At 42.2% G+C, this 14,333-nt stretch overlaps 1 protein-coding gene across 5 annotated transcripts in view; it reads left to right on the plus strand.

The window, feature by feature from the left end:
* Window positions 1-12,987, plus strand: part of LOC145943052 (unconventional myosin-XVIIIa) — a 47,075-nt gene extending 34,088 nt beyond the window's left edge. For 3 of the 5 annotated variants that reach the window (XM_083050269.1, XM_083050280.1, XM_083050301.1), the window contains 11 exons: window positions 5,146-5,274; window positions 5,640-5,783; window positions 5,882-5,971; window positions 8,283-8,642; window positions 8,724-8,878; window positions 9,487-9,610; window positions 9,726-10,180; window positions 10,283-10,595; window positions 10,857-11,120; window positions 11,307-11,644; window positions 11,834-12,987. In XM_083050269.1, coding sequence (XP_082906395.1) covers window positions 5,146-5,274; window positions 5,640-5,783; window positions 5,882-5,971; window positions 8,283-8,642; window positions 8,724-8,878; window positions 9,487-9,610; window positions 9,726-10,180; window positions 10,283-10,595; window positions 10,857-11,120; window positions 11,307-11,644; window positions 11,834-11,840 — 2,379 coding nt within the window. In that variant the 3' untranslated portion in view covers window positions 11,841-12,987. Of the gene's footprint in view, window positions 1-1,429; window positions 4,381-5,145; window positions 5,275-5,639; window positions 5,784-5,881; window positions 5,972-6,420; window positions 8,022-8,282; window positions 8,643-8,723; window positions 8,879-9,486; window positions 9,611-9,725; window positions 10,181-10,282; window positions 10,596-10,856; window positions 11,121-11,306; window positions 11,645-11,833 lie in introns of those variants that run through there. The other 2 variants (XM_083050290.1, XM_083050308.1) reach the window with 2 other exon arrangements.
* The last annotated feature ends 1,346 nt before the right edge of the window (window positions 12,988-14,333 follow it).

The raw sequence follows: 14,333 nt of genomic DNA on the forward strand, positions 1-14,333 counted from the left end.
ATGTCTCGCACGCGCAGTATATCATATACTTTTCCTTTGAGAGTTGATAATGGAAATAATATTAGCTATATTAGCCGCACATCTGGTCAGCGGTCGAATCATCGTCGCTCTTAATCGATTATATCACTAGTCGACGAGCCATTCTGAATAAGCCTTTTTATCTGCATATACAAAGAGACCGTGTTTCAATTTGAGAGATGAAAGAGACGAAGACACAGTCTTGCTGTAACAAAATTTTTTTCGCATATAATAAGACTTTCATGCAAAGTGAGAGATCTAAAAGAATTCTCGATACGCTATATTTTCGTATTCACTGATAATTAGCGTATTAGCATAACGGTGACTTTATCTCGAAGTAGAAAATATCACATCTTACCCGAAATTAATGAAGAGCGCATGTGTGCGTTGCAAAGGCTGTTTCGCAAAAACTTCTTTTAAAACGTCAACGCGCATGATGATTAAGAGAGGGACCTCAATGTTTCGTTTCTGTCGACTTTCAGACTACAGACATTCGTTTAACGGGTGTTTTATCTCCAGACGAACGCGTCGTGTAATTAAGGAGAGGAAGAGAAGCGGTCAGGATTGCGAAGTGTGCTTTACACAATATCCCTGTTGCGCGTTTAATTAACCAAGTCACAGCAAATTTAACGCGCCGTCTCTGCGTTTATTAGCGTCTCTTAATTATCTATTTATTTCACCGTAAGGAAACGTGATACCGGTGTATCGTATAAAAAAAATAAATATTTATAATAATTTTCATATTATAAGTTCAGACAAAATATTCGGTAAAACGGAATTATTTTTTAATAAAGATTAGATAACAAACATTAAAAAAATGTTTAATCTGCGTGTCCGTCTCGCTATCTGTCTTTAGAAATAAACGTGATGCAGAGTCAAAAATCTTTCTTCCGCAGTAATTTTGCATCTCTCTATAAATCGCAACATTACGGGCATCTCTCACTGTTACGTCTTCCGATTTGTGTTTCGATTTATCGGAGCAAAAAGACGCGACGTCTCCCTTCAATGAAAATGATAAGCTGGCACCCGGGCATTAACCGGCTGCATCTTCCTGCCCAGTTGAGAGTTGCAGGCCGATGCGTGGTAACCGGCTTCTCAAGATAATCTGCCCCTTTCCCTTCACCGGTCTTTCTCTCACTCTTTCTCTCTCAATTCTCTCTCCCCTTTATTTCCCTCACTCTTTTATCCCTCCCTCCTGTCGTCATCTCTGCCGTTCTCTCTTTTGCTTCTTCACTTCTGTCCTCGCAGTCGGATGCGTATACACTTTTACGCGGCTTTTACGGCATTTAGTTGCGGCTCGTTCTACCCGGCAGAGGAGAGGAAGAGCCTCCATCAACGACCATCCATTCCGCAACGTATGCAAGTGCGAGAATTATCGCGGTGTCAGTGATCGGGGATGCGATGTCGAGGTGACAAGTGCGGCGAACAAATCTGACTCTGATGACAAGCCATTAGACTTTTAAGTACACAATTCGCGTGTGACTATCAGATGTCTTTTAATTTTTTGAAACACCTGTGATTTTTTTGCATTTTTTAAATACTGTATTACAATCGAATCCGATATTTACATAGACCAGTGAGCATCTATATATGTCTACATTGTTCGTATATATATATTGTATATTATCTGTATGCGAAGTTTACGCGAAGTAACGAACTGCTTAATGTCGTGCGAGGCGATTGCAAAGGACATTATTTGAAATGATGATGAAGCGGAAATAATAGACGCTTTGTGTTACACACAAATATAATCTGTATTTAAACTTTGAATCGTTAGAGTACAACGTTTCAAAATTGAATTGATAAACACTTTTCCTCGGGACATTACTGTATTGTGTTTATATCATAATCGCGTCCGTCTCACCAGCACAAATGACAAATGTTCACACGGATAAAAATTATCGATTAATTCGAAAGTGATGAAAGCTGTACTTAATCGACATTTAATTGAAAAAAACATTACGTTAATTTTAGAGGAAAAAAGTGCGCGTCTTCAATCTTTATCAAGTTACATCAAAAACAAATTATGAGAAAGAAATAGTGAAATGCTATATTAAAAAGTAAAGGATTTGAATTGAAGAAAGGAAATTACGCGAGAAAGCAGCAAAGTTCATTTTTATTGTATCAGAAAATTGACTCAGAGATGCATGAAAATATATGCGATATATATGACAGAACAAGATGATTTATTATAACAACTATTATAATAACAATAATTATAATAGTAGTATAAAAATTCTGAGGAAAGACACTAGACTTGAAATAGAAATAACGACATTCCATTAGATATAACGACTTGCTTACTCCACTATCGAATCTGACCTTAGATCTTTCCTAATCATGTTCGATAACGTATCTAAATGCACGCCCAGCGGCGGTTCGCGTTTAGTTAAGGCCAAGAGCAGTCCGAATGTGTCAAAAGCAGCGCTTTCGTCCGTCAGAAAACAGACTCAATCAAACCAGACAACGACGAGTCCCACGGTTACCCCGAACAAAACATCTCGCTCCGCAAAGCCACCTATTCCCTCGAGGATATCCATCAAGACGCCTAACGACGCGATTACTCCACCACGACGTGTTTCTACCAATTTGGATTCCTCGAAATCTCGACTTATTGTGCCCTCGAAGCCTCCGAAACGATCGCCGAACGAAGCCCGACCGGACGCGACAAAAACTGTCTCGTCCGCTGCACGTGACAAGAAGAAGGTCTGCAAATCGGCCAGCTCGTGCACGATTTTAGAGGACAGAGCGTTGTTGAAGAAAGGCCTCACTTATACGCCCGAAAATAGACCGACGAAACCCGAGGCCTTTCGACGAAAGGGCCTCCTCGATCGTTCTGTCAGTTTGAATTCTGTATCCTCGGATAATCAAACGACAAATCCCGCAATCAGCCCGCGATGGATTCCTATTTTCTCGGATAGGAGATCGACAGAAAAGGAGAAGAAGACAGAACTATCGGGAAAAGGTCTGACGTTCATTAACAGATCTACCAGTCTGTGGAATGTTCGGACCTCGAGGGTGGATAACAATCAGTGCGGGAAGACTTCCGGCTCGCCCGCGAGGCTAAACTCGGTCTTCAGGCCGAGCAAGATACCGCTTCCGGCGACGCGATCCGCCGGTCTCGGTCGATCTCTCGCCGATCTATCGCAAGTAGATCGCGCCGAAGAGATAGTCGGCCGGACGATGATCAGTTTCGAGCTCGATCTCGATGCCGCATCGGACGAGCGTATCTACGAGAATTGTCGCGAGACTCTAGATCGCGCATCGAAATTCAATTCTGCGAGGTCGACGTCGATGAGCAATCTGGAGGAGAGAGCCGCGCGACTGATGGCACAATTAGAAGACGATTTGGAGCCCAAGGAGACCATTGTGTCAGTGGACGTCATGAATGTCGCTCCTCCATGTAGAACGGAAACTGTCTACGAGGATCGAGAGACTTTGCGCACAAATAATATTAGTATAGAGAAGTGTGATTCTGAGGATGATAAGAGCAACGAAATATCAAGAGCTGACGAAAAGACGAAGAGAAAAAGGCCAATGATTTCTGAAGATATTTTTAAAGTCAAATCAGAAAAAGATTTGCAGAGAAACGAATCTGTTATAAAAGAATCTAAGTCTAATCAAATCAAGAGTTGCGAAAAGCCGGATGAATTTACTAAGGATTCGAGGAGAAACAAGGAGAATTCCATTCAAGAATTGAGGCGAAATTGGGAAAAACAGACCGGAGGAATCACGAATCAAAATACCGACGCCAAAACGACGATCCATGCTGCAAATTCCGGAAGGATGACCGTCAACCCGTCGAAGGCGACGCGAACTGGGAACGACGTCGTCGACGACGCGCAGGAGACGAAGAGGAAGCAGTGCGTTGTCGGTAAAAGAGCCAAGGATATCGAACATCTGGTGAACTTTTTCAATTGCAAGAACGCCGAAGTCGTCAAGGAGTCCCCGCGAGAGGTTCTGATCAAGCCGCGATCTGTAGACATTCCTATCATCGAGACACCTGCCTTGAAGAAGAACGAGTCCAAAACCGGGAATGAGTACAGTGGATACGTGTCGGATGGAAACTGTTCGGAGGACAGCGGTCACATGAGCAATGAGAACGAAGTGGAATGGAAGGAAACTATGGAGAATCAGGGTCAGAGAGAGACAAGCGAGTTCAAGGGGCAGCAGTACTTCGACAGGATCGATCGAGACGAGGATAACGATGATGCGAAGATCTTCGAGCCAACGATCGTTCGCAGGCTGGCCGAGCCTGAAAAGAAGAAGGTCGTCAATAACCGGAATAGTCCCTTGATGTCCAACGATGCTGGCAATACAGATAATTGTCGGGACGACAGATGCTCGGAAAATGGACAACAGGTCCGTGTCGAACGATTATGATCTCGCGCGCTGTTAGCTTTAAATGCTGATAGCGCTCGGTAATTAGAAGGTCGATTGAATAATTAGGACGCGTTAGTAGTTCCGCGTATCCAATGTGCGCTCGCGTTCATCGTTCATATATTGCGGAAAAATCGTGATTTTATATAATAATATAATAAGATACTAACAGAAAGAAGATCCAGTATCTATTAATTGACTCTCTTTTTTTAAATTAATACTTTAATTTCACGTAAACGATAACTATATCGCTATTTTATGATTAGAATGATTAGAATCTCTCAAAATATATGATGTACTTAAAAATAAGACCCGCATTATATACGTATAATTGAAAGTGTGTGTTAATGTAACTATATTAATGCTCAGTTCATTCATTGCATAGTCTTATGTAAAAGTATTTAATGCAATATCGAGATGCCACGATGCGCCTTTACGCTTCAGTAGCTATATGCATTTATCCTTTATTTCCATACGAAGAAACGTGTATGAAAGTAGCAGGAAACTATGCCACGCATATTTTAACATTTTCATCGTCCATGAAACTAAGCTTGATATTCTTCTTACATCATATGTGATGTACGTTACTAGTTATTAATAGCTGATTATTCCTTTCGATAAAAATCGCGCTTGATTAAGATAGGATAATTAACAGTAATATACACCATCGTAACAACATCGGCATTCAAAATGCCAATTAATATTCATCAATGGGAAAACTAAAAGGAACGTCTATTCTTCTCGCAGATATTCTTCAGATCGGGCACCTTGGAACGATTGGAGGCTCAGAGGGACGAGAAACTCACCGGCCACATCATTCTACTGCAGGCGAGATGCAGAGGCTATCTAGCGCGGCGCAGACTCAACACTTTGAAAGTGGGTCGCTTATTTTCCTCTCTTGCGAATTTGAAATATTCTAACTTCATAATTATATTTAGAAGGATAACTTTTCTGTTACGTATGAGAAACCGCAAGCAAACACTTTCGCTCATTTTTGCACGATTAATGCAGAAATCGCCGCGTTTAAAATGTCTAATTCGTTCTAATGGCTCTGAAAATTTACCTTTGTCTTTATAAAAGTCTTCAGGTTTTTAATTTACCGAATAAGGAGCAAAAAAAATGTAAAAAATATATACTTGTATCTCGCTTCTTACATTTTCTTCGCGTCGGTGATAATTTATAACACTCTTCTATAATAATGATATTGGAAACAAATAAATAAAAATTGACTTTTTTTACAGCTGCAAGATCTCGCAGTGCGTTGCATCCAGAGGAACGTGAGGAAGCTAATGTCTGTGCGAGAATGGCCTTGGTGGAGATTGTACGTGAAAGTCGCGCCCTTGTTGAACGTTCATCGGACCGAGGATCAGCTGAAGGCGCGAACGGTGAGAAAAACAGTTATCTATATGTACAATATATGTGTGTTACAGTATTTATCCGCCGCTATATCATTGTTTTCTAATGCACTTTTTCATTTCAATAGGAAGAGCTCGAGCTTCTCAAGGCAAAAGTGGAGCGCTTGGAGCAGGAACGTAATCATTTGAAACACGACAACGACAAATTAGAGGCAAAGGTGAGTTGCGACACACGGCAACGGATATTATAATCCAACGCTAGAGAAAGAACATCCACTTTTGGTTAATACAATTATGCAATGTTTTTCGCGAGACTGAAGAAAAAAAAAACGTTGTGGCTTGAAAAAAAATATTCGTTATACTTGAGCGGCGGCCCGTGCTGCTGCAAATTGCTGCTGCCTCTCCGCTTCTACCGCAATGATTTCGCGTGTGACCGCGTGATGGGTTCTAATAGAGGCACTCTCGAAGGATACATTAAGCCCAAACTGCCCGTTTAGGTATTCGCGGCACGCACGCCGCGCAATTGGGTTAAGCACGCCAGACGGCTCGTGTCGAGCGTGTGCGACTATTATCGTGACTCGACCAGTAAACCGCACGCGTTACATTACCATTCCAGAGTCGGCCGCTAATATATAAGAAAGGAAAAAAAAAAAAAACGCTAAAACAGCGCATCCTTATAAGTTGCTCGAGAAAATACCTCCTCTGCGTCTCTTTCTTTAATCGGGAATAATTGACTGGAGAGAGCCATTATTTAATGAGCAATTATCATTCGCAACTAGTGAATGACAATAAATCTCAGCCTAATTTCTCTCTATGTCATTAATATCGGAACTTCCTCGAGCTACTTTATTTTATTTACAGCGCGGCAATCTTTGTTTCTTTCCGTTCCATTTCTCTCCGTTCTATTTTTATACAAAAGATATAATTCTTAGATCTCCTGTCGAAATGCTAGAGAGTGTTATGTTCTCCCTTCCACCTTCACTTTCGATACTTTTCTCACGAAATCTACGGAGAATCTGGCGAATAGCCAGAATCGCCGTCTCGCCTGTTTCTCTCCGCCTTCATCACCCTCGCTGGTCCTCTCTTTCTCGCCGTCTTCCCCTTAGAATAACTCAGAGGTGACCGCCTCCTCTAACGAACGTCTTCGGCGGCGAGTCGGCCGACCCAGGAAGAGGCAGTTGCATCGCGACTCCTTGCCGACACGGGCGTCTCCGTTGTCATTCGACGTTACGCAATTCGTCGAAGTAATATAACGCATCTCCATCTCGACTAGCAGCACAAATAAAGCTATGAAGTACGAAGAAAAGAGCTTGAAACGCGAATCGCGACAATTCTGTCTCGGGAAATTTATTCCATCGCTCGCTTCATGATCAGATTAATTATAAATCGAATATTCCCGAGTTAACTTTCCCGGATCAAATCATCAAGATGCCTTCCGTGCCGACAAGTTACTCGGATACATCCTCTCTCTCTCACGATAATTGGCATCTGAACGCGCTGGAGAACACCAGCTCCGACGACACGCTCGAAAGAAACGATTCGATGAGCAATCTGACCAACGGTTTACCGAATTCACCCGATTCCGCGAAGATCCTGACGAGGAGACCACCCTTGCCGCCGCATTTCAACAAGAGGCCGACTAGCAAAAGGCACGTCGCTGGCAATTCGAGTCTCTCGATGCGAAGTCCTTCTCCTTGCAGTATTTCCTCCAGTGCCTCTTATCGCGCCAGATCCGCTAGAATGAGGTCGCCGTCCGTCGCTTCCTCGCGAAGTAGCTCTCAGCTGGACTCGCCCAGCTTCTCGATTCCGCCACGAAGAACGTATCCTCGCGAGAGCACGCGCTCGCCGTCGATGGAGAAAGTTCTGATCAAGGAACAGGCTCCGGTCGTGTTCGACGCGAGTCTCAACTTCGTCCTCGGCTGCGAACGACAGAGAGTAAAACAATCGTTTCGACCTACCGCGTCGCATTTGGAACCCTCCACCGCTTCGTCGTATCTTTCCTCGAAGATCTCTCAGTTTCTGAAACGTACCGATCATATCATGGACGAATGGCGGAGCCTCGGTCACAAAGACGACGTGAACGACGAGATGAGAAGTTTGTCGCGAGATAAGCCCCGAGGCATTATCGGGAGAAGTCAGAGCGCCACGAATATCATGATACGCGGCTATCAGTACTATAGTAGATCGAGCAGTGTAACAAAGAGTCCCTCGAGGCGGTCCTTGTCCCGCGCTTCGGAGGATGGCACTTTATCGGAAGGAATCCAGGAGGTAACGATGCAGAGCGAAGACTTGAAATTTCCATTAAGGAAAAATCAGATAGTACATAATAAAACAAAATTTGTTTAAAAAAAATATTATCGTACATTTTGAACAAAGGTCGTACAATTTACTTCATTTCAATTTCGAACATATTTAAGAACGCAGAACAGGAAAAGAGTAATCGTATAAAGCATAAGTAATGATGATTTCGTATTGTTCGCGTGTCGCGATTCGATATCCTTACGTAAGACATGTATTTCTCTGTTCAAGCTGAGCGAGATGACCGCAGACTTTGCCGAGGAGCATTCTACGTCGACCTTAGCGGCGGAGAGGATCGATGCCGAGACATCGGAGCGTCTGCGACTCGAGAGAGAGTTGCAGGATGTAACCGAGACTAACAAGAATCTTCAGCAGACGACCGAACGACTGGAGATGGAACTGCTATACGCGAGGGCTGCCGACTTGAACGGGGTAGCTTCCGACGGCGAGGAGAGCGAGGACGGCGGTGTTTACAGGCAACGGTACGAAAATGCCATTCGGGAGCTTGAGTTCACGAAGAGAAAAATGGCACAGCAACACGAGGACGATCTGGAGCAACTGGTGGGACTCAAGAAGCAGTTGGAAAAGAAGGTACGTCAAGAGTTACGCTCGTAATCATACAAACAAGCGTCATCATCATCGTCATCGTCATGTTCTTGCTCTGTCCAACAGTTGGCCGATGCTTACGAAGAGGTGGAGGAGCAACGACAAGTCGTCGGTCAGTGGAAACGACGAGTTCAGAAACTGAACGGTGAAATGCACGATCTCAGATTACTGTTGGAGGAACAGACCGCTAGGAACAATCTCTTGGAGAAAAAACAGCGCAAGTAAGTCTGGTTGCGAATGTGTCAAACAAAGTTACAACAAGATAATATAAATCGTGCTATTTTGTCGCGTTTTGAGATACGGTGCCTCGCAGGCGCGTTTAATCCACGGCTAATGGTCGACGAGTCGGTGTTGGGTATAGTAGCTTGCTCTATTCTCATTTCATTCGCGGCAACAAGTGTCTCTGGCATTTCGCCAGGCCAGTAACGCCACCCGATCTATACTGCCAGCGTTCAGCGACGCGTCCGGTGCGCCTGCAAATCACGATTGACCGTTCGCGAAGATAGCTTCCTGTTAATCTAAATGCAGCGCACCGGTTAAAGCCGATCTCGTTACAAGCAGCGAAATTGGACTCGCTCCCGAAATTCAGTCCGTTCTTTCCAATACTTATTTTACTTAACGTTTCAAAGTAATTGATTTGTACCTTGTAGTAATTGATTTGCACCTTGTAGGTATGAGAGATAATTTTCACGACTGAACATTGTTAAAATATCTATTTAAATTTGTTTAGTTTTATATATAAATAATTTGAAGTTATTATTGTGTTGTAATATTGAAGTTATTAAATCTTATCTTTTTCTCATTTAATCGTCATAATAAATGCATTTAGGTTCGATTCGGAAACTCAGAACCTGATGAACGACCTTAGACAAGAGAAAGCACAGCGTGAAAGATTAGCGAGAGAAAAGGAGATCGCGATCGCGGAAAAATTCACAATAGAGCAAAATCTGAGCGTGAGTATATATATTTTCCTTCTTATTATATCTCTATTTTTTTTTTATTTTCCCAGCTTTAGACAGGTGAATGCGACATCGCGTACATCTACATATATTATCATTTTTATAACAGGACGCAAGACTAGAGATTGAACTGAAAGAGGAAAGACTTCGTACGTTGACCCAAGAATTGGAGGAGCTCACTTTCGGCGGTAAAACGGAAGAGGAAGTCGCGCAGCTGAAGAAAGCAAAACACGAACTAGAGAAACGCGCCAAGGATCAAGAAGAGGAACTGGACGATTTAGCTGGTCAGGTGCAGCTGCTCGAACAGGCGAAACTCAGGCTTGAAATGAGCATCGAACAACAGCGCAAGGAGATGCGCAAGGAGATGCAACAGCGCGACGAGGAACTGGAAGACGTTCGCGGAAACGCGCACAAAAAAGTTAAGGCTCTCGAGTCGCAGTTGGAAAATGAGCACGAGGAGAGAACGATTCTTTTGAGGGAGAAACACGAATTGGAACGCCGTTTGGTGGCTTTGGAGGAACAAGATCGAGCCGATCGCGCGACGGAAGCCGAAACTATGCAGAGGTGAGTGTCAAAAATTCTGAACTTCCGCTTCTATTCATCTTATCCGTTCTATCTAAAATAAAAATAATTTTAACGATTCACGTTACGTGTATAATTAAACAGACTGAAGAGAGACCTGAAGAGGACAAAGGCCTTACTCAGGGACGCGCAGACGATGCTCGAGAGATCCAAAGGCGATTCGACGGGCAAAGCCGCGCTGCGTCAATTGAAGAATCAGTTGGAAGACGCGGAATGCGCTCGAGCGGTGGCGATTAAAGCGAAACAGGCATTGGAACAGGAACTGAATGAAACGCAAGCGAGTCTGGAGGAAGCTATGCGACAACGTTCCGAGGCGGAAGAGCGGGCCAATGCGGCCAATCGCGAACGCACGGAGCTGCTGTCTCAGTTAGAGGAGAACGAAGAGGAACTTGCCGAGGTACGTCATTTCATTTCGAGTTCGAAAAAACAAAATTAATTAATTTAAGTAATTAATATAAAATTAAACTAATTAATCAATTATAATCAATATTCGCGAAATATCTTTTAAGACTTATAAAATAATACTTCAAAAATAATACTTCAAAAATTAATTTATGTAATTATAATTTATAATTAATAATCGCGTGGTATTTTTTGAAAATAAATGAAAATTATATGAGTGTAAAATGATTTTTCACATCTTATTATGATCGTAAAGGTCTTGAAGAAATATCGAGCCGCCGTGCAACAAGTTTCGTCGGAGCAGAGCCAATTGCAAGAGGCTCAGGTTCAAATCGCCGCACTCGAGGCGGAAAAGTCATCGTTGAAAGACCAATTAGCGGAACTGGCGCAACGATTAGAATCAGTGGAGCAACTCGGCGATCCTACGGCAAACAGTCTCGCCACGAGACGCCTGGAATTCCGAGCCAAAGAGCTCGAGAGCAAGCTCGAACTGGAGCAAACCACAAGAGCGCGCTTGGAGGTATTGTCAAATTAGCAAACTCATTATAATTAATTGTCTAAAAATAATCTATTCAGTCTCAGAAAGAATCGTGTATATAAGAGTATCAATATTTTTAAAAATCAATTAAATATTGCAATGTGATACATAATTTGGCAAATTAATTTCTAATTAACTGATCTTAATTATTTATTTTTGTTTATGCAGACGCAAATAGCACGGTTGAAGGAGAGCGTAGATAAATTACAGACAGAATCAGCCTTACTTAGAACGAAGGAACAGACTGCTCAAGACGCGGCAAGGCGACTGCAACGATCCTTGCGCGATGCACGCGACGAAGCCAGCGCGGCAATATCGCGCGAACAGGAGGCCCTACGTGCTCGTCGCGACACGGAGAAATCTTTGGAGGCCGCAGAGGCTGAGACCAAAGTGGCCAGAGACGATCTCAGATTGGCGCTACAGAGGATCGACGACTTGCAGAGCGCGATTCAAGGAGAACTCGACTTGGACTGCAGCGAGGAAGCCACGAGCGAGAATAGTGATAGGTAAGCAAAAGGAGAGGAAGAAAGGGATAAGGGGAAAAGAGGAGGAATGTAATGCACAAAATAATATAATTAAAAATCTAAAACAATAATTTTAAATTTGAGATTTTTAAATATTTTGTATTCTACGTATGATAATCTTGAATAATTTTCGCTGTCCGATTTACAAGAAAAATTTCTTTCTTTTCACAGTGATTGATCCGAGCCAATATCGGACCTCGAGTCCGATCAAAATGACGAGGGCACGGCTGAAACAGGATCAATGGACCAGATAATGGATGTATCTTCGCGTACCGAGACGTCGAACAAAACGTGAACCCGTATTTAATGTATACGACCGAAACTTACATCAAAGTGACAAACTAGGATCATAGTCCGGAGAGACGAAAGACTGGTGAAGAGAATATACGAAAGACGGTATAATAGTTCGAAATCGCGATGAACTTTAATCGTGCTGTTTGAACGACGCTGCTGGCGTCCTTTTCTTCGTTGTCGTGAAGAATTAAACTACCGAGAGCGAATAAAAACTAGCGCGGAGGCTAGTTGAATGACGAAATCAAACTTATGAAGTAAAAGTTCGAGCTGCGGATCAAGCTAAGGTCACTAAGCTAATTAACTGTGTGATCACACACACAGACACTCTCTCTCTTTACGAGCGATGATAAACTTTTTAGGTGCTAACTACGTATAATTCTCAGAAAAAAAAACCTCGATGTCGTGGCTAACTTTGCACGTCGCACTTAGTCGTGCGTCTGCGGTGCTATTATCTCTTGTCCGTTTTTCTTCTTTTTTTTTTTTCTTTCTTAAACCATCGATGACAACGACGTCATCCTTTTCCAGTCTTCCACAGAAATTCGAGCCATTTCTTCATAAACGCGAATGCGAATATTGATGAAATTGCGTACATTTACTACCGAACAAAAGTCGAAATAGATTCGATAGAAAAAGCATTTTTAATACAGATAAAGAAAAATTTATATCTTTTTATTAGAAAGGTATAAGCAAGTATTTTGCAACGAATTTTGCCAAGCAATAGATTGAAACCTTCTTCTTGGTGTTAATATATCGATGTAGCGAGACTTTACTTTTTATAGGGTATTCGTACTTTTGTTCAACAGCGTAGATACATATATGGTGTAGAATTAACTCGGGAACACTTTTTAGGAAAGGACACATTGCGCTTTTTATTCTTCACTTAACATTTATATCACATTGTGTAAAAAGGAAGGAAACGAAAGGGGCACGACAGAGGAACGCGTGCCACGACTCGAATTAGGGCTTTGGTTTCGTGTAAGGATTCTCGTGTAACTTATTGCTTTGTAAAATGCAGATCTCCTATTTAATTACTCGGAAGTGTTTCTTCATCCTCATCCCGTAGTCTGTACAATCTCAAATACTTTGAAGTTCAATCGGCAAAAACGAAATGGACAAAAAGTCCGCGAGCAGATGAGTCGCAAAAGTAGAAACAGAGACGAGAAACTAGCCAGCGCGAACTGGTTATCAAATTAACTATCACACGTAAACCGACTCGTGTACGCGTACATACATACATACACGATCACTCGTCCTGCTTCGACTTTTCCCTTTGAACAGCTAGACATTGATTTCCCGCGGGACGGGTCCCCGCTTGCCAAAGTTCCGAAGTAAAGTTAAGCTCTTTTCCTTCTGTTCACCGCACTCCCGTTTCCCTCCCCGTCTCGCACTCTGTTTCTTCATCACTTCTATAGTCAGACTCTATAGTCAGACTCAGTTAGATGCGTAAAGCGACGAGCGACAATTAAATTGCGACTAAGTTACTGTCGCTTCCACGACAACAGCGAGAACAACGAGGATGGATGTGCCATTTTAACGACCAAATCCCTTCTCTTCGTGAGGTAAGTCCTTCCAAGTCTATTAAACCACGAGTTAAAATACGATGGCGTCGCGCACAATTTTAGTGTATTTTTGATTAAAAAAATATACACGATACATCGATTGTAACGACTCGATGCAATTTAATTTTTATTTATGTAGTAACTTGATCAGAATTTGCACGACATTGATTGACTGCATAATTTATTTTATTATTTTTTTTTGTTTTTGTTTTTATTTCATCAATACTGAGTGTCAGTATTGATAAACACACAGTAGTTTTAATTATTCGACCTAGTATAAAACATACGCCTATACATGCAGTATGCATGCAGTATATATGCTCGGCTTAGCAATGGACGCGTATAATGTATATAAACATACGGGTATATATATGTATATCACAGCAAGGGAACAAAAATTTAGTCTCGACATGGCTCCTCATTAGAGATTACGTTATATGCATGGCTTCCATTCCCGACTAACTACACGCTCCGATAAATTACGGCGTCGCAGGGTTAATGGATAAGTATGTGTGTGCCGAGACGCATTCGTAATTCTCGCTATTAGCGAATTTGAGAAGAATGCAGAGGCAAATCTAGTTAACGCTCGTTACGAAGAAAATGCGGAAAAAGGAGAGAATTAATGAGCGAGACGCAGCTTTCATTTCAGTACGCCACATCATTCTGAGATAACTTTGATAAAATAGTTGAAAATATGCATTTCTCTCATAGAAATCCTCAATAACATTTACGCACAGTTTGTTATAAAATCGTGGAAACATGTTTTAAAAAAATTTTTCCTATCAACATATTATAATCTCGTTGCTCCTTTTAATGCG

The sequence above is a fragment of the Prenolepis imparis genome, unplaced genomic scaffold (assembly GCF_030444845.1).
Source record: "Prenolepis imparis isolate NDT839.2.m4 unplaced genomic scaffold, iyPreImpa1.0 SCAF_1, whole genome shotgun sequence".
Classification (NCBI taxonomy): Eukaryota; Metazoa; Arthropoda; class Insecta; order Hymenoptera; family Formicidae; genus Prenolepis; species Prenolepis imparis.